The sequence below is a fragment of the Artibeus jamaicensis genome, unplaced genomic scaffold (assembly GCF_021234435.1).
Source record: "Artibeus jamaicensis isolate MK-2021 breed Jamaican fruit bat unplaced genomic scaffold, CSHL_Jam_final scaffold_1964, whole genome shotgun sequence".
In the NCBI taxonomy this organism is placed as follows: Eukaryota; Metazoa; Chordata; class Mammalia; order Chiroptera; family Phyllostomidae; genus Artibeus; species Artibeus jamaicensis.
The window spans coordinates 1,686,851-1,712,119 of NW_026522030.1; the positions used below are offsets into that span (position 1 = coordinate 1,686,851).

At 36.4% G+C, this 25,269-nt stretch overlaps 1 protein-coding gene across 1 annotated transcript in view; it reads left to right on the forward strand.

Annotated features, from left to right (window-relative positions):
• MEGF9 (multiple EGF like domains 9) overlaps positions 1-23,013 on the forward strand; it is a 95,991-nt gene extending 72,978 nt beyond the window's left edge. Inside the window, exons 3-6 of the mRNA XM_037127435.2 lie at positions 2,767-2,906; positions 15,475-15,618; positions 16,153-16,422; positions 18,210-23,013. Of these exons, the coding sequence (XP_036983330.2) occupies positions 2,767-2,906; positions 15,475-15,618; positions 16,153-16,422; positions 18,210-18,661 (1,006 nt within the window). The 3' untranslated portion in view covers positions 18,662-23,013. The remainder of the gene's footprint in view (positions 1-2,766; positions 2,907-15,474; positions 15,619-16,152; positions 16,423-18,209) is intronic.
• The last annotated feature ends 2,256 nt before the right edge of the window (positions 23,014-25,269 follow it).

The window sequence follows — 25,269 nt, forward strand, 5'->3', positions numbered from 1 at the left end:
AGTACAGATTTTAATTAAGGGTTAAGAATCAAAATAGTTGGGTTGGCATCTTCTGAGAAACTTGGACTTTGCTAGGCTGCAATTTCTCTTCAAGTAGTAAGACCCCTTAGCTTTTGTCACAGAAGACCTTAAATTTACTGAGTGAGAAAAGAGATGGGGGTTTATTTTGTGCAAGGCAGAAACAGCTGGGATAAGAACCTAAATATATGGTGATTTGTGGTACTTGCAATCTACATAATGAAGCTTGATACCCAAGTGGATGTCAAGTTGTTTGGCAAGCAAATTTCTTGTACAAATTTAGGGCCAAATTTAAGGAGGGGTAGCATTGTATAATGGGAAAGTCTGGCTTTGTATAAATAATTACTAGATGTGCATAATAATTTTAACCTTTATGAATTTCCTCAATAGCATGATAAGGATTATGACCTTCATCTAACAGAGTTATTTTGAGGATTAGGGAGAATATATACTTATTGACATAGTTCCTCAATAAATCATGGCTCATTGTTTTTATCATCAACATAATCATCATCACGCCTGCTTTCAGATGCTTCCATTTTACATTTTCTGTAAAATTCTTTATTAGTCAAGAAATTGAATAACCCAATACATTAGGCAGCTTTAAGATAGAAGCACAGATTTGGATAGATCACTTCTCAGGATACAAGGCTCTAAGATATGTTAAATATTTACTCTTATATGAGCTTGGCTTTCTTTCTCTTCTGGATTCGTTTTGTTTGAGGAAAGCCATAAAAATATTCCATGTAGAACCGTTCTTCTACTCCTTTTTGGCATACCCTGGGACATTACAGAGAACCATGATAAATGAGAGAGAGAGAGATAATAAACTGCAATTCCAGCTGCTCAAAATACCTTTATAGTAACAGAAGGCAGAAACCTTATTATTTTGCTCAGGGAATGCTGATGAAGGGAGAGGCATATCTCACATATTTTTTAAAAAATCCTTAGGTTTGTATGGTACAAGTAAAATACACAGTTGAAAGTTGCTTTACTTCCATTTTTCAAAGTTCAATCCAAAGTTCCAATAACTCTTAAACTTAGAACTTCTATTTTTACTACTGAAATAGGAATATGGGAAGTAGTAGGGGATTACTTTAACTGACGGTATGTGTAAGAGCTGTGTAAGTATTTAACAATCTGAGCTTGGGCTCCTGAACAAAAACGGACAACACCATAGAGGCTCATTATTAGAAGCTAAATCTCTAAAAAAATTATATTGAAAAGCAGTTCTACCTTAGATTATCTCCCATCCAACAAGAGTGATAACAAAATCTACTCAGATGAAGCCTACAAATTTGAGGTACAGAATGAGGATATAAAGAAGGGTTATACTGTTGGAAAAAAGGGAAAGAATTTTAGCTTTTCTGAGAATCCCAGTAATTAGTTTAGCCCTTCATCTCTCTTTTTCCCTTCCAGTACTTAATTATAAAACTCATTTTGTATATTTATTGAGCATTTGTTTGTCAAGTATGTATTAACTGCTTATAGCAGACCAGGCACTATAAGAGACTCTTAGGATATTGAGGTGGCTAAGATATGGTTGTGGGACTCAGCCAACTTACCAAGTAGGATGTATGAAATGAAAATAGTTATAGTACACTATCCATGGCTTGAGCTATGTCTTGAGGATAATAAAAAATAACTGCATGATACAGTCTTTGCCTCAGGTCTTTAACAAATTAACTAGAGAAATGAGTTACATATATGAAAAAATATAGAACAGACCATAATTAAGGTTAAGATTTATGGTGCAGAGAATGTGAAGTTAGGAAGCTGAAAGATCACTTTTAGACTACTCAGAAAAATCTTCCATAGACAAAGACGAGGCCGAAAGGAAAGTTTTTGAGAGGTGGAGGAGGAAAGACATTCTAAGATGTTTGTAGAGGAAATAATACCAAATGAAATTTACCAGAAAGTAGTGATTTACACAGGTGTGGGTGAGTGATCGCAAGGGCATATGGGACAGAGAGGACTTGGAAATGGCAACAGAGGTTAAGTTTCACTGATTGAAAAGAGGTGATATTAATGTAATGGACATCTAAGAAAAGAAAATAGGCTAACAGGAAGAGATGACATACTAAATAAACTATTTTTCTTACTTTAGATTTTTAATCCTTTTGAGTTGACAATTTAGAATTTTTATATGGGTTTAGTCCAGAAAGTGACAGGTGTCACCATTATAGTCATTTTACATAACTGTGAATTCCAGTTTTATTATCATATATGTATTAATATAGTTTGTAACTAAAGTAGAAATTATATTGTTTCCAGCATCTAAATGGAAATTGGTTGATGTATTCATTAAGATTCTGGTCTTCAAATTCTTCATGCAGAAGCTAAGTTGAGTGAGGGCTTTTTACCTCCAGATTTGTGCGGCGTGGGTGCTGATGGAACTGTGGGATGATTCGGGAATGAGATGTGGCTGTAGTATCAGTTCTATGTCCTGTTGCTCAATAAAGAAAGACTTCTAAGCACTGGGACTTATAGTCTCTCTCCATGGCTCCTTTATCATTTGTACCTGAGTGCAGAGGATTAAACTGTCACAAATTATTAGTGTTAGTACTATGTTAATTGAATTTATATAATCATGAAACTTTAATTTTTATTATATTAAAAATAAAAATTAGTACTTCTAGAATCTACTCAAAATAATTTCTAAATTAAGATCATCGTATGATGGAATATTAGGCAACAAAGCTTTCAAACTCATTTACTTTTGCTTATTGTCTTTGCTTTTATTTGCAGTTCTGGGAAATGCCAGTGTAAAGTGGGTGTCAGCGGCTCTACATGTGATCGATGCCAAGATGGATATTATGGCTTTAGTAAGAGTGGCTGCCTACCCTGCCAATGCAGTAATCGGTCTGCCAGTTGTGATGCCCTCACAGGTACACGTTTTCCTCACCTTTTTATGTAATTAGTCCATTGTTCTTTTTTATTTTCAGGTCATTCATCTATCGGTTGATTCTTTCCAAATAGTTTATAAGGATCTTTCTCCTCTCAGTGGGATGTAATAAGTTATAGCAAGTCAAACTCCTGCAACAACAATGTGAAAAATAAAACACCTCATGCATTTCACAAATTATATTGGTTGGAGAGCTATGGAAACAAGGAGGATGATATGAACTAAAATTTCCAAAGGCTAGAACTCTTCCTAAGCGAGTTGATGATCACAGCCATTTCCAGGGGACATTTGCTGATTCTGGGCACAGGCTAAGGAGCAGGGTTAGCCCAAGCCAAGGAAATCTTCTTGAGGAAAGAGATACAAGAGGAGCTTTTGCAGTCATTTGGGGCTTGTAGGGCGGGTCGGAAACTAGAGGAGCTCTAAACGCAAGGCCTGTTTTCTCTTAAGACCTTAGCTGACTGTGTAGGATGTGGAAGGCTGGTCTGAAAGGTAGAAAGAAATCTCATCTTATGGTGCTTAGGGGACAAAAGTCTCTTTAGAGCCCTGGCCAGTGTGGATCAGTTGCTCAGAGTGTCATTCTGTAGAGAGAAAGATTGCAGGTTCGATTCCCTGTCAGGGCACATGCCTAGGTTGCAGGTTTGGCCCCCAGTCAGGGTGCATGCAAGAGACAACAGATCAATGTTTCTCACATTGATGTTTCTATCCCTTCTTTCCCCTCTCTCCAAAATCAGTAAGGATGTCCTGGGGTAAGAATTAAAAAAAACTCTTTAGAGAGGGCCTCCTATAACATACAGCCACCTCTCTCTCTCAAGACAGTGCCAGATTTTGAACATGCATGGAGTGGGACCTAGGCTCAAATCAGCAAAGGGAAGCACTGGATCTGTTGTAGTTCTTTCAGGGCTCAGGAGACTCGGCCTGTTAGGTTCTCAAGTCAAAAGCCTTAGAGGGCCGTGACCAGGAATTATGATGGACCATTGGTGAACTGACTCATACTGAAAATGCAGTTCATCCTCAGCTCATTTCTATTTCTGACTGGACTGAGGTGATCCTCCTATTGTATTTGCCTAACAGAGGAAAGGGGAGTCATATGTGGTTCTTTTGTAAACTGTATGTGGCATATTATAAGAAATATGAGTGCTGGCTGGTGTGGCTCTGTGGATTGAGTGCCAGCCTGAGAACCAAAGGGTTGCTGGTTTGATTCCCAGTCAGGGCACATGCCTGGGTTGTGGGCCAGGTCCCCGGTGTGGGGCGCAAGAGAGGCAACCACACATGGATGTTTCTCTCCTTCTCTTTCTCCCTCCTTTCCCCTCTGTCTAAAAATAAATTAATAAAATCTTTAAAAAATATGAGGTAATTCTGAAGTAGGAAAATGATAATAATAAATAGAAAAACAATGAATGGAAGGAGACCCATAGGTGATCTACATGTTAGCATTAGCATACAATGACTAAAGTAACTAAAATTAATATTTTAAGGAACTAGAGGAAAACCAGACAAAGATGAAATGAGGCACAATTTTAAGAGAATCAGAATCTATAAAAAAATCAAAAGGATAATAAAAGCAAAAAATACAACATGAAATTAATAACTTATTACATGGGTTTAACAGCAGATTGTACATAGTAGAGACAAGGTTAATATAATAGATTCAAATATTACTCTATTAAAAATATCCAAACTAAAGCACAGAGATAAAAACAATGCAATGGGAAGAACAGAGCAGGAAAAACACACAGTACAGCCAAAAGTCTAGCATAAATGTAATTAGAGGCTCAGAAAGGAAAGAGAGAGATTGGAGCAGAAGAAATATCTGAAGAGCTAATGGCCAAGAGTTTTCCAAATTAATGAAATATAGCAACCCACAGATTCAAAAAGCTCAGCAAACTCTAGGCAGTAAAAAAAAAAAAGAAGAAAAGCACATTGAGTCAAACTTAGTCAAACTATTCAAAAACTAAAGACAATGAACTTTTCTTATCTTTAGTTTTCCTAAATGTAAGGATTTGATAGACTTCCTTGGAAATCTTTTTTCCTTCAACAAAAAATTCAGGACTAGTCTGACAAATACAAATGTTTTTGTGAGAGCAAGGTAGCAGAATATTTGAAAATGGGAAAGTACCCTGGGAAAAAAATCTGTGTTGAAAGCTTATTCTTTATGTTAATCATCTACTCTATGGTGAAGCAGATTTATTTAGAAGAAATTGTGGGTTATTTTTCTATCATGTGATCTGGTCCCTACCTGCTTACCAGTTCTATCTTATACTATTCTTTTTCTTTACTGTCTGTGATCCAATATGCTGGCTTCTATCCCCGAGACAAGCAGTGTTCCCTTGTCCCAAGGTTCTCTCTCATACACGATCTTTTCTTTGCCTCGAGGAGCCTTTCTAATACACCTCCATTCCCAACCCTGAACCCTTTACCTCAATAAATCATATCCTTCCTTAGGCCTTTAGTTAAAGTTTGGTTCGTTAGAAAGCAGTTCCCAGACCTGGCCAGTGTGCCTCAGTGAGTTGGAGTGTCATCCCACGAACCGAAGGGTTCCGGGTTTGATTCCCAGTCAGGGCCTGTACGGGAGGCAGGAGATTGATGTTTCTCTCTCTCCCTTCTTCCTCTCTCTCTCTCTCTGGAAGGAATATCTATCTATCTATCTATCTATCTATCTATCTATCTATCCATCCATCCATCTATCCATCATCTACCTACCTACCTATGGAGAAAGCAGTTCCTGATGATCCAGGATTAATGACAATTCCCAGTTATACACTCTCACATACATTTCTGTTTTTTCATAGCACTTACCACAGTTTGTATATTTATTTGTGGTTATGAGTCACATAGGCTTATTCCTTCATTGTAAGTTCCACATCCGTTTTGTTCACCATTTATACAGTCTGTAGCATGGAGCTTGGCAGATAGTAAATACTCACTAAATTTTTGTTGAATAAATGAACAAGTGAACGGAATCCATACAGAGGAAAGATGAGTTCCAATCTGGGGAACGACAGAACGCTGCATCATACTGAGTTGATTTAAATTGCTCCTTCGATCTTCTGCAGTACGAGGAACAGTCTGTATTGCTGGTTGTCACTTCTCATCTTCTGTGGAGCAATGGACTAGCTCTCTTTAATGTTAAATAAATCGCAAACTGTCCTTGCTCTGGAGATAATTTAAGGCGAAAGAAATCCTTTTCATGATTATGATTTCTAAAAGCAGCTAGTAATAAGAGAAATAAATGGTTTCTCTGTTTTGAAATATAATAAAAGTGGAATCCAACATGAAGGACTGCCAATACTCAATTTAAAACTGTAAGATCAATGTAAAATCAGTCTTTTGTCTTAAATGAGATTTTTTTTTCAACAGTGCTGTGATACGGTTGCCCTCTGGTGGACACTTATGATGCTTTCATAGTTCTTTTTCTATACCCTGTATTATATTTTAGATTGAAGTAGATTTTTAAAGTAACCTTTTTGTGATAAGATATATTGGGAAAACATTTTGGAAAGCAGTTTGACAATGTGTATCAAAAGTCTTAAAAATACTTCCTCGATTCAGTAATTTTGTTTCCTGGAATCTATTCTGAGGAAATAATTCTCAATTCATAAAAAGCTTCATGTTCAAAGATGCTCATCAAAGTGGTAGTTGTAATTCTAAAAAAATTAGACCACTTTATTTGTAACAGGGAATGAAACAAATCATATTATCTAGGCAATACATAGTTAAGAGCACAGAAAGTGAAATCTTGACTTTACATGTGTAAGTTACTTAGCCTGTTTTTTTATCCTTACCTGAAGATAGCCTTATTAATTTTAGAGAGAGGGGAAGGGAGGGAGAGAGAAAAGGAGAGAAACATCGATTGCCTCTCATATATGCCCCGACCGGGGATCAAACCTACAACCTAGGCATGTGATCTGACTGGAAATCGAACCTGTGACTTTTCGGGTTTACTGGAGGACACTCCAATCAACTGAGCCATACTGGCCAGGGTAGCCTGTTTTTTTTTTTTAAAGAAATTTGGGATAATGACAGTAATTGTCTAATAGATTGCTGTGAGTAGTCAATACAATATACAGGATCCAGCACAAATGATGCTGATTTTTAATTACACAATCATAAGCATGTAACATAACAGTATCACACTCAAGCACACCACATGGTATTTTAGGTGAAATGTTCAATTAAAACTATAAATTATTACACCCATATTATTACCTTTCTAACCACACTGAAGCAGGCGTTACTTCTACCGGACCCTGTATTTATAAAGCCCTTAATACAGTACCTGGCTCATTATAAGCAATCAATAACTGGCAACTGTTTTTATGTTGTCATTTAAATATTTTAAAGATTGATGTATAACAACATAAGAGAGAGGGTGAAAGAAGCAAGGCATAAAATGACATGTGGGACACATTTAGACTATTTAAAAGCGAATCTAAACCTTTGTATATGGAAAGATTTCAAGGAAAAATACTCAAAATCCTAATGGCAAATTTCTTAGGATAATTATTTTTATCTTTCTATCTTCTTGTATTTTTCTAGATTTTCTTTATTGAAAACACAGTTTCCTTAAAATGGAGATGGGGGAACTGTTATTTTTTAAAACTGGAACTTACGTTCATATAATGTACTTCTTTGAAAGAATTGGGCTCCCTCGTGTATTCGTAGTGCTCCGTGGAGAGCACCTTGACTGCAGCAGCTTGACTGAGCTGACCTCCCCTTCATTCCTCAGTGACTCTTCTCCTTAGGATATCGCACTCTCCTGGCTCTCCTCCCTCCTCACCTTCCTCTGTTCCACTAATACACATTGGAGTGCCTTAGAGCTCAGTCCTTGGCATGCTAGTCTTCTCCATTTGTACGCTCCCTAAATGATCTCATTCAGTCCCCTGGATTTAACTTAAATGCCATCCACACTTGTGTTGATTACCAGATTTACATTTCTTGCTTGATCTTCACACTTAAGGATCTAACAGTGCATTTGACATCTTCACTTAAATGCTTTAATTGGCATCATAATCCTAACACATCCAAGACAACTCCATATTTTACCCTTTAAGTAAAGCCGGCTTTACTCCTAGTGCTCTTCACTTTGGTGACGGGCGCCATTCACCCAGATGCTTAGTCCAGAAGCCTGGCAGTCATATTTGATTCTTTTCCTATTGCAAATATCCAGCCCATCAGCAAGTTCTACCAGCTTGATGTTCAACATAACACCCTGAATCTGTTCATGGACTTCATTGCTGTCATCCTCGTCTAAGCCACTGTCCTGTCTCTGAACTACTTGGGCCCTCTCTCATCTGAACTGTCTCCTCTTTTGTCCTCTCACCCCACGTTAGTCCTCCCAACCCCACCTCACCACAGTCCAGTCTCCATGTAACAGAGTGATCTTTTTATTGTGAAATGTAAAACCAGATCCCATGCTTAAACCCTTCAATGGTTTCTCATCCTTCCTGGAATAAAATTCCAACTTCTTTCCATGGCCTATACAATTTAACATTTTTTTGACCCTTGCCTTTCTCTTTAACCTTATGTCTTGTTACTCTCTCTCCCTTGTTCATGTAGACTTGGCCTTTTTTTCTGTTCGACAGGTTAACGTTTGCCTTCTGTCCTGCAGACTGGATCAGGCATTTTTTCTCCAACGTAGTATCTTCCTGTATTTCTGACAGGTTTATGTATAAACTATGAAGTGGCAAGACAAATAAAGAAAAGTCTTTTTACAGGTGGCAATTTATGTTTTCAAAGCTTTGTCACTGATTTGGTTGGAAATAAACCCTATATTCTTTTCTTTGACCAGTTATTTTCTTGGTTACCACTACCATATTTTTCTGATGCTTAGCCAAAGAGCATGAGATCATCTTCAGGAAACACTCATTGCTTCCTTTTTCATCTTTATTTTGATACACTCCTTTGGCTATATTTGAGCAAAGAGAATGTGAATTGTAAGACAGTACTGGTACATATGGGAGGCTCCAGGTAGAGAATAATGAACAAAGTTAAACTTAAGTTAATTTTTATATATCATTTATCATAAAAGAAAGATCCTCAAATTTTTTATTTTAAAGGAAACTTAGATCTCACCTAGTTCAGTTGTCTTAATTTATAGATGAGGAAATTGAAGCATAATATTATTGAGAAATTAGAAGCATATATTATTGAGAAGCATAATTGAGAAAATATTATATCCTAAGGAAGAGTTTTTTACTCTTTGAAATATTTACATTAAAGCAAATCATTAGCTAAAGAATTATTATCTCATTTAACAGCTTAGAAAAGAGAAACTCAGAGAACCTATTTGCTGAAGGTCACATAGGTGGTAAGAGGTTTGACTGGGAATGGAACTCAGATCTGACATTAAATACCAGATCATTACTCTGCGTTGCCTCCCGGAGAGGAATTGTAAGCTGTTACAAAAGCAAATTCAAATTATTAAATTTTACTGTATATGGATTTTAAGGTTGTGATCTTTATTTTTTAAAAATCTATCTTCAAATTTCTACATGAAATGTTTTTAAATTGCTGGAGTTCTTAAAGTATTTTACAATAGGCATGTCATATATTTTACAATGTATTAATTTTGTAATCAGAAAAAATCAAGATAAGAAAAATAAAAGTAATAGATGTATATCAGAGAAATTTGAAAATTAGACATGAAAAAACTGTGAAGGGAATGTTGCTTCTTACAATTATTGTTAGCATTCTGGTATATTTATGTTTGGTCTGTGTATAATTTACTAATATTCTTTCTGTATAATTGTGTTCCAAGTGCATGTTCTTTTTAAGGTAGTGTAGTGTAGAAATTAACAGCCATATTAGTCTAGAAGTGTTCCATATAATTTTTTTCATTTGTACAGGGGTAACACACTGCATTAAATATGTAAGGTCTTTTTTTAAAGGTTTTATTCATTTATTTTTTTAGAGAGAGGGGAATGGAAGGAGAAAGAGTGGGAGAAACTCAATGTGTGGTTGCCTCTTGCACACCCCCTACTGAGGACCTGGCATGCAACCCAGGCTTGTGCTCTGACTGGGAATCGAACCAGCAACCCTTTGGTTTGCAGGCCTGCACTCAATCCACTGAGCTATACCAGCCAGGGCAAATATGTAAGGTCTTAATCTACATAGGTTTGAGTACAGAAATAAGGTATTCTCTAAATAATTTTTAAAAAGAACTGATGGGTTTTATTATTAATATTGTTTTCATCTTGACTTTTGAGATAACATATTTACCATTTAGTGCTATTTTTTCTTACTGACTTCTCATTGCAGGGTATGTCTTAAAACAAATGGAAATAAGAAATCTTTCTGGAAAAAAATTAAATATTCATATGTAAATGGTTTAAAAGCATGAAATTATATTGTCATAGGAACAAAAACAAAGGCTTGGGGGTCTTATCTAGAATGGTAAAAAAGCTTCCAAATACTAAAATGTAGGCCCAGGAGTATTACAAGGAGCAAAGTTTTAAAAGTATATGCATTTACCATTTTTTAATAAGAGTAGCAATGTGATTTTTTCTTTCCATAATACAAATGGCATGCCATTTGAATGCATCTTGGCCCAAACATCCATATTCTGTTATAGAACGGTTAACTTTTTTGAGGTGTATTTAAGAGGGGGGACCCAAAACCCTGGACTTTATCTATAAAAAATTTCATTCTTCAAAGTACTGTCCACTTGATGCAATATTCCTAATGAGATGTTTTTTTCCAATGCTCAAAATAGTTTTGGAATTCCTTGAATTTGATGCCTTTTAGTGCTTCTGTTGTTTTTTTTGTTTCACCTCTTCCACATCAGCAAAACATTTCCCTTTGAGGAATTTTTTCATTGGGGAAACAAAAAAGAGTTGTTCCAGAAGTGAGATGGGGTGAATAGGTAGGATGAATGGGGGTCGTTTTGGGTCAAAAACTGCTGAACACTCAGCATGATGTGGGCAGGTGTGCTCATAAATCACCCATCATGAAATGGGCAAACTCATTGGAAGAGCCTTCAAAAAAATTTCACAGAAGCTGAATGCAGCCTCTCACAACAAAGCCAGCTGGCACACTGATACAGATGGGCTCCTAGAACACTCACCTAGCGGGGGAAGCCTATACTGCAAGGGGCCTGCCCTCCAGAAGATAATTCCAGTTTTTTTTGTGTGTCTCCCCTCATATACTGAAGTTCAATACTTAATCAGAACTTTTTTCCTTAAAAACATTTCCATTGGACATTTTTAATAGAGAGTGAGCAGGTAGACAAATCTTATATATAATGCAGATTTTGACTTTCCCAACCTTTTGGTCACAAAGCTATATATCTAAAGTGATCAGAATACAAGAAAATCTAGAAAGAAGTCAATATCTTAAGTATGTATCATTGTATGAAGCTATACTACATTGATGCATATGTGATAATATCACTATGAACTTAAAAAGTATATGATTAAAAGTGATGATATTTACATGCGAGTTTGATTTAATTCAAATGTAAATATTCAGATAATATTTGAAGATGCCTTTCCCTTAATAAGCTTATGAATTTTGGGGGATTTCCTCTTGTAATAATTTAAGAATTGAAATTTGACTGGAAAACTAGAAGAAATGGATAGTTCCTAGAAACACATAACCTTCCAAGAATGAATCACAAAGAAATAGAAAACCTGAATAGACAGATTATAAGTAATGAAATTGAATTAGTAATTTAAGAAGTCCAGGACCAGACAGCTTCAAAGGTGAATTCTGCCAAACATTTAAAGAAGAGTTAATACCTATCCATCACAAATTATTCCCAAAAATTGAAGAGGAAGGAACTCTTTACTCTGATACCAAAACCAGAGAAAGATAACACCCACCCACCTACTTCCACACACACAAAATTACAGGTCAATATTCTTGATGAACATAGGTAAAAAATTCTCAACATAACATTAGCAAACTCAATTCAAAAACACATTAATAGGATAGGATCATGTACCATGATCAAGTAGGATTCATTCCAGAGATACAAGGATGGTTCAACATCTGCAAATCAATCAACGCGATAAGCCATATTAACAAAGGAAAGATGAAATCATATAATCATCTCAATAGCTGCAGAAAAAGTATTTGAAAAAATTTAACAAAGGCCATATATGACAACCCCACAGCTAACATTTTATTCAAGGGCAAAAAGCTGAAAGCTTTCCCTCTGAGATTAGAAACAAGACAAGAATACCCATTCTTGCCATTTTTACTCAACACAGCATTGGAAGGCCTAACCACATAATTTGCAAGAAAAAGAAAAAGTCATCCAAATTGGAAAGGAGGAAATCAAACTATCACTATTTGCAGATCATGTAATACTCTATATAGAAAATCCTACAGACTGCACACACACACAAAACTATTAGAACTAATAAATGAATTCAGTCAAGTCACAGGATATAAAACTTATACAAAAATTGTTTACTAATAATGAACTATCAGAAGAGAAATTAAGAAAAAATCCCATTTATAATTGCTTCAAAAAGAATAAAATACCTAGAAATAAATTTAACCAAGGAGGTGAAAGACCTGTACTCTAAAAACTGTCAAGACATTGATGAAAGAAATTGAACAGGAAACAAATAAATGGAAAGATATACCATGCTCGTGGATTGGAAGAATTAATATCATTAAAATGCCCATACTCCCAAAGCAATCTACAGCTGCAGTGCAACCCCTATCAAAATACCAATGGCAATTTTCACTGAAATAGAATGAAGAATCCTAAAATTTGTATGGAACCACAAATGCCCTCAAAGAGCCAAAGCAATCTTGAAAAAGAACAAAGTTGGAGGTATCATGCTCCCTGGTTTCAAACTATATTATAAATCTATAATAATCAAAACAGTATGGCACTGGCATGAAAACAGACACAGAGATCAAAAGAATAGAATAGAAAGCCCAGAAATAAACCTATGCATAAACGTGCCTTTAATCTATGACAAATGAGGAAATGGGAACAAAGACAGTCTCTTCAATAGATGGTTTTGTGACAATTGGACCATGTAAAAGCTGGACCACTGTCATACCATATACACGGGTAAATTCAAAGTATATTAAAGACTTGAATGTAAGACATGATATTATAAAACCTGTAGGAGAAAACACAGGCAATAGGCTTTTTGACATCAGCCTTAGCATTATTTTTTTGGACTATTCTCTTCATGCAAGGGCAACAAAAACAAAAATAAGCTAATAGGATTAAATCAAACTAAAAAAGCTTTTGCACAGTGGAAGAAACCATTAACAAAACAAGACAACCCACTGAATGGGAGAAGATATTTTCAAATTATTCATTTGATAAGGGCTAAATATCCAAAGAACTTACTATAAAGAATATACAAAGAATTTATTATAAAGAAAACATACAATCTGATTTAAAAATGAGCAGAATGCTTGAATAGACATTTTTCCAAAGATGATTTACAGATGGCCAACAGGCATATGAAATGATGTTCAACATCACTAATCATCAGAGAAATGCAAATCAAAACCACAATGAGATATTCCTCCATACCTGTCAGAATAGCTCTTATCAAAATGACAAAAAATAATAAGTGCTGTGAAGGATGTGGAGAAAAGGAAACCCTTGCACAATGTTGATGAGATTATAAAATGGAGGTTCCTTGAAAAATTAAAAATAGAACTGTTATATAGTACAGTAATTTTACTTCTGAGTATTTATACAAAGAATATGAAAACACTAATTCGAAAAGAGATATGCACCTCCCATGTTCACTTTACCATTATTTACAATAGTCAAATATGTAAGCAACTAAGTGTCCATTGATAGATAAATGGCATAGAAAGATTTGGTACACACACAGTCACACATACATATACATACACAATGGAATATTACTCAGCAGTAAAAATAATGAAATCTTTCCATTTGTGACAACATGGATGGACCTAGAGGGTATTATGCTAAATGAAATAAATCAGATAGGAAAGATAAATACCATATAATTTCATTTATATGTGGAATCAAAAATAAAACAAAACAGAAACAGATTCACAGGAACAGGAAATAAACTGGTGGTTACTAGAAATAGGGGAAAAAAGAAATGGGGGAATTGTGGGGTGAGTAAAATAGGTGAAGGAGATTAATAGGTACAGGCTCCCAGTTATAAATAAGTCTCAGGACATAATGTACAGCATAGGGAATATATTTAAAATGTTACAATAACTTATATGGTGATAGATGGTCACTAGCTTATTGTAGGAATCATAAATATCAAATAACTGTGGTGTACTCCTGAAACTAACAGGATATATTATGTCAATGAAAAAGAATTGAGATTTGACATGTATGGTACTATATTCATTCTTTTGTTTCTTCAAATCTTGCTCCAGTTGTCAGACTATTTTATTGCACAACCTCATTCTCCTCCCCTTTTTTGTAAATATTTACTGGTAAGGAAATTTAAGAGCTCTATGAATAGTTTTGTAATGAACTGTATTTTAGTTTATCATGTAAAATATCATTGTATTCCTAGATTTTTATGTAGTTTGCTCACTTTTTTCACTTCTGTAATAGTTCTGAGTGTCCCTTTGAATGTCTGTGGGCCCCTAAAGAAGGAATGTAAATTACACTGCACTTTTTAATTTCTTTTTTTCAGACACTGTGCTGTTTTAGTGCCTGTGGAATATAGTTACTAACAGGGCACCAGAAAGTATTATTACAAAACACATAACTCTGCTTGCCTTCTTTCTTTCTTTCTATTTTTGATTGTTTTCATTTTATTTTTTGAATTTTTAAATATGAAAGTGTATGGGGTATAATATAACAAATACCCATGTACCCACAACTAGAATAATAAATATAAACTTTTTATATTTTGCTTAGTAAGTTGTACACAGACATATATGGTTATATATTTGAAATAGAGAATTTCAGATAAAGTGGGAGTCCTCTCTGTTGTCTTCTGTGGTCTCATTTTTCCCTCCACAGAGGCAAGCAGAGCACACAGTTTGCCGGCACCCACTCAGACCATATTTAATTTTTTACTACAGATGTGTGTATCCATCTGCTTAGTGGATCTGTCTGCTTAGTATTGTTTAGTGTGGTTCTTACAATTTTACAAAATAAGTTACAAACTCCTCCTGTATATATCATTTTGCTTTTTTCAATCAATGTTGTTTTTGAGATTTATACATGTTCATAATGTATAGGTCTAATTCACTTATTTAACGCAGCATGCCAATGATTAAAATAGTACAGTTTATCTATTTTCTTTTAATGAATTTAGGTTGTTTTAATTTTTTCTTCACAAATTCTTGGCCTACTTTCAGTGTGCAGTCAGTCAACAAGGACTGATTGCAAATCCGGTTGCCTTTCCCTAAAGAGTTTATAGTCTAGTAGGGACACTGAACTCAAGGAGCTGAAGTCAGATGGGGCAGCAGCTGAACTCTGTCCAGTCTCTGTTGGGGGACTTATTCTCATTGACTCCTAAGGTCTTTTGGTTGCATATGATTTATATAAATTTACATATATATATTATATATACTGTGCTTTCAGAGTAAATATGTAACTTCTTAAAATAATTGGCTTCTTTCAGGTGTGTGTTTAAACTGTCAGGGGAACAGTAAAGGGGACCACTGTGAAGAATGCAAAGAAGGATTTTATCCAAGTCCCAATGCCTCTACAGAATGTCTTCACTGCCCTTGTTCAGCAGTGACGTCTACAGGCAGTTGTGTCATAAGTAAGACCTTTCTCTAAATCTTCATTTTTAAAGGAAAAATGAGTGAATCAGTTATCGATAGGTACAAAATGTGTTGATAAGTGAAGTTCTGGGTGCTGTAGGTGAAAGGGAGTTATAAAAACAACAAAGGCTTCCCTTTCTAGGAATTTGCAGTCACGTCTGCATACGAATGGGGAGTGACCCTTGAGGGAGGGATGAGGAAGTTTTCTGCAAAACGGTATTCCATCTATCATGACTAAAGAGTAAGGGATAAAAAAAGTGAGTGCCTAGCCCTTGTAATTATTCAGATTTCTTATGTAAACATATTTCTTTTGTTTTCTACCTGAATAGCCTCTCTGATGGCCCCATCATTTTCACAATAAATTGGGCAATTAGTAAATAAGGTGTAGATTTTTAGTTTGATTCCATGTGTCTCTTAGTTTGAGAGGAGATAGTAGGAAAAGTTTTAACCCTTTTGAGAATGAGTAGTTGTTTTGCATTTTCAACTGTAGCTTGATACCGGACTGAATTATTTTGGTATTCTCTCTGTTTTAGAATTGGGTGAATTGGAACCTAAATGTGTCCAGTGTAAAGAAGGTTATACAGGCCAGAACTGCAATAAATGTGAAAATGGCTATTACAATTCTGACAGCATCTGTATGAAGTGCCAATGTCATGGCCACGTGGACCCAATTAAAACTCCAAAGATTTGTAAGCCCGAGAGTGGTGAGTGCATCAGCTGCCTCCATAACACCACTGGGTTTTGGTGTGAGAACTGCCTAGAAGGTTATGTTCGAGACCCCGAAGACAATTGCATCAAGAAAGGTAAACTTCACCTAAGGTTGTACATTTAATATCTAAGCCTAGCACTTAAAATTTCAGGACAGCTACCTTTAGCTTTATAAAACCTTCCAATCTCGCAAGAGGAGTTTTCTGGAAATAGATGTTGATAGATATTTGCCTAAAGAGATTTCCTTCCATTCCTGCTGCTCTCCTGATACTCCAAAGTCAACTTCAGAAATTTGAGGACCAAGACCAAGTCATTGCAGTGTTTTCACATTTTCTCTTCATCTACTTTTATATTTATGTTAATAATTTGGAAGTCCTATCATTTTTTTTTATTCTTCGCTTCCTGTATTCTCATCACCTCCAGTGATCACCAAAGGTCTTTTTAAATAGGGACTATAATCTGGTTAGAAGTTCCAGCTGAGAAACAACAGTTCATTCTAGCATCTGTCCTAACTTTGGGCCTGATTTTCCCACATGTGATGGGGGAAATAGTTGTAGTATTCCTTTTGATCTTTAAAAGAAAAAGTTATCCGTATAGCAAAATGTTTCTTCCAGGGAGGTTCAGTAGGGTTTAGATACAAATTAATGATTAGAAATTCAGAATGAGTTAAGAATATTCAGGCTTTATTAGGTCACAGAGAGATTAGAGCACATTTTTGTATAAACTACTCTCTGATATTCTGACAGATGCCGAATACTGGGCTGATGGAGTGTGGCCTGTGGCAGGGGTTGTCCTTCTGCCGTTTTCTCGATGTCCTTACTCTGTTGAGATCAAGGCTGAACTCAGGTTGAACCTGATCACCAGCCCGGATGTCCTGTCACTCAGTTCTCTTTCCCCCTTGGAGGCATATCTTGTGTATACTTAGCTGTCAGGATTGTGATGATTTTTCTTATTAGTTATTAAATAATGTAAAACATGCCTCTATTTAGGATAGATTGATGTGGCTGGTTGTGGTGATTAGTTATAATGACAAAAGTAATCATTTTGTTGAATGACTACTATGTGCCAAGCCCTGTAAACATTAAATACAACAATATTACATAGTATGTTATCTCATTTAATCCTTCCCAAGAATTTTGCAAAGCTTATATTATTTTTCCCATTTATAGATGAGAAACCTCAGTTTTTAAAAAATTAACTGACTTATCTATAACCATGCAGTTCTACTTATTTCAGAGCCTTTGGTATTTCCACTGAGCTATGCTGCACTGGAAGTACAAAGCATAGAACGCTAATTGTAGCTGTAATCTACACAAAGGAAGAATTACTACACATGAAATTAAAGGCAGTCTTTTTCTCTTGTGACTGACATCAATTTTGGACATCTAAATTATGTTATCTAGAAGTAACTAGAAATACAATTTTTTCTATTTTGTTTTGGCCTCCTCTGAATAGAAGTTTGCCCTTATGAAATGCCATCAGACATGCTGAACTTATTTTAGTTCAATTGTCATCTATCCCTGTCACTTTTAACCAAGTGATTTAGAACTCAGTAGTGACATATTTATTGCCTCTGCAGGAATTTGTTTGACTCTATCCAAGAGTAAAGAGGATGGAAAATTCCAACATTAGAATTTTTCCAAAGATTTTAATACAGATATTATATATTTTAAATAACAGCCATGGATATAATAATTAATCTTTCTAGACCCTGATTCTTTTCCCTATAATTCTCTTAAAATTATTTTTAACTTGCATGACCTTGAAGCAGAATATCATGTCAACATGCCATATCAACTTCCACTCCCATGTATTTCTTTTATTGTTTCTTAAAACTAGATAATTTTGTCTTTTACATTTCATTCTCTGTTTTTATTTTCAGAAGTTATTGTTCCAACACCTGAAGGTTCTACCATTTTGGTTCCCAATGCCTCTTTGACCACATCAGTGCCCACCCCTGTTATAAATAGTACACTCACCCCCACAACCCTGCAAGCTATCTTTTCAGTAAGCTCTGCTGAAAATAGCACTTCAGCTTTAGCTGATGTATCGTGGACCCAATTTAACATCATCATCTTGACTGTCATCATCATTGTGGTGGTGCTGCTGATGGGATTTGTGGGGGCTGTGTATATGTACCGGGAGTACCAAAACCGGAAACTCAATGCCCCCTTTTGGACCATCGAGCTCAAAGAAGACAATATCAGTTTCAGCAGCTACCATGACAGCATCCCCAATGCGGACGTGTCCGGACTGTTGGAAGATGATGTCAACGAAGTGGCTCCCAATGGGCAACTCACCCTGACAACACCCATGCATAACTACAAAGCCTAAGGAGCCAGAACTGTTCTCCTGGATTGTTAGACCACGTGCTTGCTAAGACAGCATCGGACCCCGGGCCAGACAGAGCCTGGATAGGATCTGCTGAGAAAGCAAAGGCATATAGAGCTTTGGAGTTTTCAGGTGCAAATTCATAATGCACTTAGCCTATTACTTTTAGTTTTCCCACAGAGATCTGAAGTAGTCGCTGTCAATAAGGGACTTGATGTAAAGTATATTTTTGTACAAAACCACATGGAAGGATAGAAAGGCTGAACTCCATAGTGCAACCCTAATCCACTTTGACCTCCAAATAGACTCCTTGGGAGTGTTCACTCAACCAGCGGAAACAGGATGACGGATGTGGAGGGGGAGAGGACTGCCGGAAGACTTCATCTCCATTCCTGAAACATTTTTTAAAAGAGGGTCAGGGGTGGGATTCATTTTCCTGTACTAAATAAGACATCATTGAGGAAAAGCTGATGTCTGGGCTGTATCACAATTAACAATCTTGATTGTTTCTAGAACAGGAGCAGAAAAGTCCCAGAAGGCCTTTAGAAGGGCTTGATTTTTCCTTCTAGAATTCTCGCTCATTGATAGCATTAAAGCACAGAATAAGCTAATGGTTCAGACAGGAAGGCAACATCTGGGAGCAGGAAGCTGATATAGTCCTCCTTAGGGTCTCAGTGTAAATGATAAATTATCTAAAAATAAAAAATATTCCTGCTTCTAGAGAAATAAGGTGTATATAGTTAATGTAGCATACCTGGTCAGCATTGTATTTGTATCTATTTGTAAAAAAATCATGTCATATTTTATCATCTAGAATGTATTTGTACAGAAGTTAATGGCATAAAAAGAAAATACGGGGATTGGTTAAAATAATGTAAAATAGATGGCAATATTGCTAGAGCTGGGACTCTGGTGAGCATCAGTCATTTTTAGTCCCTCTTTGGACATTGTTGAAATTTATAAGAGGTCGAATGTTTCTGATCTTTCTTTCCCTGCTCATTCTAAATGTAGAGTTTGTTCTTGGACTTATTGTAGATTCAAGCAATAGATTTTGAAGTCGGGGATTGGCAAGCGGGGCCACAGGCTGTACTCTCCAAGATACTCACCTAATTAGACATTAGCCACTCTCTATATTTTATATAGATTAATGTAGAACATATCCTCATTAAAAATGTTTTTAGTGTAAAAGATGGTCTTCCAAAGGAATTAGAAATATTTTAGTACTACAAGAAAAAGAAAAGCCATCCTGTCACTTTGCATCTGGTTTTCATGCCTGTGAAATATTCCCATCCCCCCCCCCCCAACAGAAAACATCTCCTGCATTGGAATATAGTCTGTCACTCATATGCCATGAGGTATGCACCGTCTCTCTGCAGTGCTACAGTTCACCTGTCTTCTTGTCCAGTTAGGGGTGGCACTGTAGTTGTGTGCAATGGTTAGTTCTTGTTTTTAGGTGCAGTCTTTTTCCTGAGGCCATCTATTGTTGTTCTCATCTATTTTGATATAGACAGACAGTGGATTAAAGAAGTCAGGAAAAGCAGCCAGAAGATAGCTATATTTATTAGAACAGCAAACTGTCAAGTGGTTAGAAAAAGAGTAGACCTAGGAAATCTAAGTTGGCAACTTTGCCAGTTTCCCCAGAGGAAAACCTGGAATTTGGCCACCCCTCTGTAGGAGACCACTAAGTTGTTCTCAGGGTTTGGAGGTGATGCTCTAGAGGATGTACAGGCAGATAATCTACTTCTGGCAACCTGAGGTGCTTTGGATATTTGGCCATTGCTCACGAGAGTAGAGATTATGTTATATTACATTAAAATAAGTTAATATTTCTGCCCTAGCTGGTGTAGCTCAGTGGATTGAGCGCAGGTCTGCGAACCTGCGGAGGATCACGGTTCAATTCCCAGTCAGGGCACATGCCTGGGTTGCAAGCCAGTTTCCTGCAGGCCAGTTCCCAGCAGGGGATGCACTAGAGGCAACCATACATTGATGTTTCTCTCCCTCTCTCCTTCCCCTCTAAACATAAATAAATAAATTAATATTAAAAAAATAAGTTAATATTTCTGTAGGCCTTTGCAGGTTGCAAAAAGCATCTTCCCATATGTGTTTCTTTTGTTCCTCACCATAGCCCCCTGAGGAAGTAATTGCTGTCCCTATTTCATAGATGAGGTTAAATGTCTTGTTTGAGGCTACACAATATGTCATTGGCTTGAAATTAGGACTCCTAACTCAGAAGCACATATTACTTCAACTGTATGCTAATGCAGGGATTGCTTAGCCACAGACACAAGAAGGCTGAGAAGAGGAGTCCCATTTGTGAATGTTTCTAGTTTTTTAAGGACAAGATACCATTCGGGGCCATCCGGCTAGGAAGGATTTTGTGGAGAGAACACAAGAAGATTACTATCTGAAGCCGGAATTGGCGATATAAAAATATCAGCTTGTGCTCCAATAAAGTGACCTAATCCTTCCAAGCAGGGACAGAAAACCTGCTTTCCTCAGTGGCTGCCACATGGGTGCATAAGACATGCACTGCACAGTTTTAAGGAATTGTGCAAAGTGGCATACCTGCCCCCTCAAAGCCAGGGGTTAAGGATGATAGAAATAAACCTTTGGTTAATAAGAGTTGTTGACCCAATAGAGAAAGGAGTGTTTATTGGGGTCTAAGAGCCAAAGCCAAATCCAGATTCTGGCCATACAGAGATTCCTTGAAACAGACCTTAGAAGGTATTGCAAACATTAGATCACAAAGAATATTTACCTTTAAATACTTATGAACAGTCCTGGATCATGTTTTTACTTTTTCCCAATGGAAAACAATTAAAGACTTAAAACACTTAGAATTTTCTTTCATGCCTCCACTTTTTTTATGGTGGAAATAATATTGATTTAAAACTTAAGTTACTCATAGAGTAATCTGCCACCAAATCAGACTAGAAAACAAGTGTGGCACGTGTTATAAAAACAGTCACTGTGCTACAGCACGACCCCGTGGATGGGGCGCTCCTCACAAGCATCCCAGCATCCTTTCCAAGGACTAGTGTCAGACTTTTTGGTCTAAAGATCAGGAATGAGTTCATTTTCAATTAAGACTGGTGTGAATCTTATTGATAAGTGACAGATACTGCTATTAAATGATACTTTTATCATCATTAACTTATTTTAGCAAGCACTGAAAGCATTTCTGACAGTTAGATGCCCTAGGTGGTGGGATTAATTATATCTATCCTCTCTCATTTTTCCCTCCCTATCTCTACTAATGGAATTTCTCCAGTTATAGAGAAAAATGATAATAAAAGCTAAACCTCATTTATGCTAAGGTCCTATGGGCTTAATGTGTTACTCATAGGGATACCTGAATTTTAAGAGAGGAGAACAGGGCAGGAAGTGAAAGGAGAGAATTTACAGAAGCATCAAATTACATGGCTACTTTCTAGCCCCATATTCCCAGGAAAGTTGACAATTAAAACAACACTCACTCACCCCCTGAGCTCATTTTGGTCAGGTGAGTTGGGCATTTTGGAGGCAAAAAGCTAACAACAGCACTTCCTCCTGACAGCCTCAGGTGGGACTGGGTTATTAGATTACTTACCTTAGTCCCATGTTGTTTTTTGTAGGACATGTGGTGAACATAACACCCTTGTAATGAACATCCCCTGGTTCATACATTTTGAAGTACACAGATAGGAGCTGAATTCACACATCTCAAGGACAGCTCCCTGACAAAAGTTCTGAGAAGTAAAAAGCAACCCAGTGTAGCCTGTTAGAGTAAGGAGAGCATTTCTGGTCTCATCCACAAAGAACCTTTGGTCTGTTGTGATCTTGAGAGTTAAGGAGTTTGGAAGCTGAAGAGTTTGGTGTGTGCAGGGGAGTAATAATGGAAGGTTAATGCAAGTTTTCTCTTTAACCTCGAATCAGCGACTGTGCCAAGGGGAAAAGCAGGAAGAGCACGCTGATTCATTTGAAGAAGTCAAGTAATATCAACTGGATGAACGGTTATGGATCATTAAAATGTCAATGACTGAGTGATGCTTTTCCAGAGGCGGTTGGGAACCTGTCTTACGTGCAGTAACCACAACGGTGGCCCTAGAACGTGAGCCCAGGGCCGCAGACTTAACATTAATGCAAAAGCTAAATGATTTAAAGTTAAATTTTAATGCTAGGCACAAGCACTCTGTAATACCTTAAATTTCAGCCCAAGCAATTAGGGAATGTTTCTGAAACATTAAACTTGTATTTATGTCACTAAAATTCTAACACAAATTTTAAAAATGTGTTCTCATACCTATGCTGTACTAGGCTTCATGATGCATTTCTAAATTTGTGTATGATTTGAATATATAAAAGAATTTATACAAGAGTGTTATTTAAAATTATTAAAAATAAATGTATATAATTTGTACCTGTTGCAGATTTGTTATTTTTTACATGGTCAGAGTGGTTGGAAGTCTTTAGATTTGTGTCTCAGATCCTTCTTTTCCAACCACATTGTGAAATCTTGAATGCTTCATTTGCTGACTGTGCGTTATGTTTTAAGAATTTCCTTTAAAGAATGTTTTCCACTCGGGAATAAAGTGCCACATGAGGAAGATTCCCCCTCTTAGAACAAAACAAAAACAGCACACCCAGAGGAAAAAAACCATATATTGACACATATTCCTGTTCGCGCTTTTGCTTGTCCCCTCAGGTCCATTGGGGTTTCCACGGAAATGTTATAGAAAAAAATTTGCTCCTTTTGGATTTCTTTTTCATTCTTGTAAAACATTTTCTTTTGTTAGTATAAATTTGAAGAGCCACAACCATGTTCTATGAGTCGATGAGATAACTGGTAATGAGAGTACATCTTTTTGTTATTTTAAGGTGACCCTGAAGATCTCTATTTGACAAAGTTTGGTGGCGTTTAATGGGATTTCATTTGGAGACCCCAAAGGTACTTTGAAAAGAAGAAAAACTAAGGCATTTCTTTGTGCTGACAGCTTTGTAAACTGCAACTGGTTTATTCAGTGTTGGTTGTTGATATTTAAACTTTAAAACTCTATTTTTCTTTTCTAGTCATGGGAAAACAAGTTTTATTAATTTATAATCCCAGCTTATAATTTATACGTAGGGTTTTATACATGTAGATCTATGATGTGCATGAATGGAGTATTATTTTAAGAAAACAAAAATAAGCATGGCAGGAACCTAAGCAAATTAAAATTTCAAGAGAAAGTACATTATTCTAAAAATTTACCACAGCAAGAAGAAAAATATTACTTTTATACAAGTATTGTAATCATACTTTTGATGAAAGTCTATCAAGTAAAGACATTTACTAGATTGCATTATCAAAATTGGTTGTATTCATTTTCCACAGAAGTATGAATGTTTTTAAAAATTGCACATGCTTCACTAGAATTAAACCAGTAACTTCAAAGTAACAAGTATGCTCAGCTACACTTAAAAAGTTCAGTTAAATTCAAAATAACAAAATGTTTTCCATGAGATGATAGTACAGGAGTATTAACTGATGGGCTGAAAAGCAACATTCTCAGGGAATGTTAAATCACAATTTATGGTAATTTTTCAAGGCAAATCGATGAAGAAATTGTCACAACCACTGTACAGGCTTCCTAATACGTTTACAAAATGAAAGCCATCGGACAGTGTTAAATTTAAAATGTGTTGCCAGTTTGTGTCAATAGGTAGGTTTGAAACCTTGCATGTTGAACACTGAACTTCAGACAGCGGCAGAAGAGAACGGTCCAGACGTTCTCACTGTGTGCGGTAAGAGTGGGTTTGGGTAATAAAGGAAGTATTTGGGAGGAAATCTTCCTTCGTGGTTTCCTTTGTGTTATCGGACCAGCTGCTGAGGTCTCACGTGTCAGTGTTGTTTTCCTAGTCGCTGGCCCAAGTGAGGAAGAGCCTTATCCTGTCCTGTTCACTGCCATTCTCACACGGTCCCGTTAAACTTGGGTAGTTTCCTCTCTGTGCCAGGTTATATCATGCTTCTCTCCCTTTGCTGCTGCTGTTTCTTCTATCTGGAACTTTCGGGAGAATGTTTCTTCATTCTTTGCAACCCCCCGATTGAAAAAAAAAAAAAAGCTCATCAATCTGTCGTTTTTATCTCCATTGTATCCAATGAATACTTCTCTTATTGTATGTATTTTGTTGTAAACACTTGTTATTTCATGTCTTCCCCAGTAGACTGTATTCCTCAAAGCTGGGGGCATTGTCCCCCTGCCTCTAGTGTTTGGCGCAGCGCTGGCCCGTGGGCTCAGTAAACGGTGGTTTAAAACAAAAGGTGCTTGAGAGGTACAAGAGTTGGTGTGTGAACTTACTTGGCAGAGTGTTCTAAAAAGTCATATTCGATAGACAATACAATATTTTTAATTTAATAGAGAATTAGCAAATGGGCATCAGAGGGTCTGAGAAACCGATTGAAACCATCGGTTTGTGAATACAAATAATTTGTGTGTGTGAGTGTGTTTCTGGAGAATAGTCCATAACCTTAACCACAGTCTCCAGAGGATCTATAATCCCAAAGGACTAACAACTAACTGGATGGGGATTACTCTGTGTATTTCAGCAACAAAAACCCTCCCACCGAATAAAAATCAGTTCAGCCTCAATTC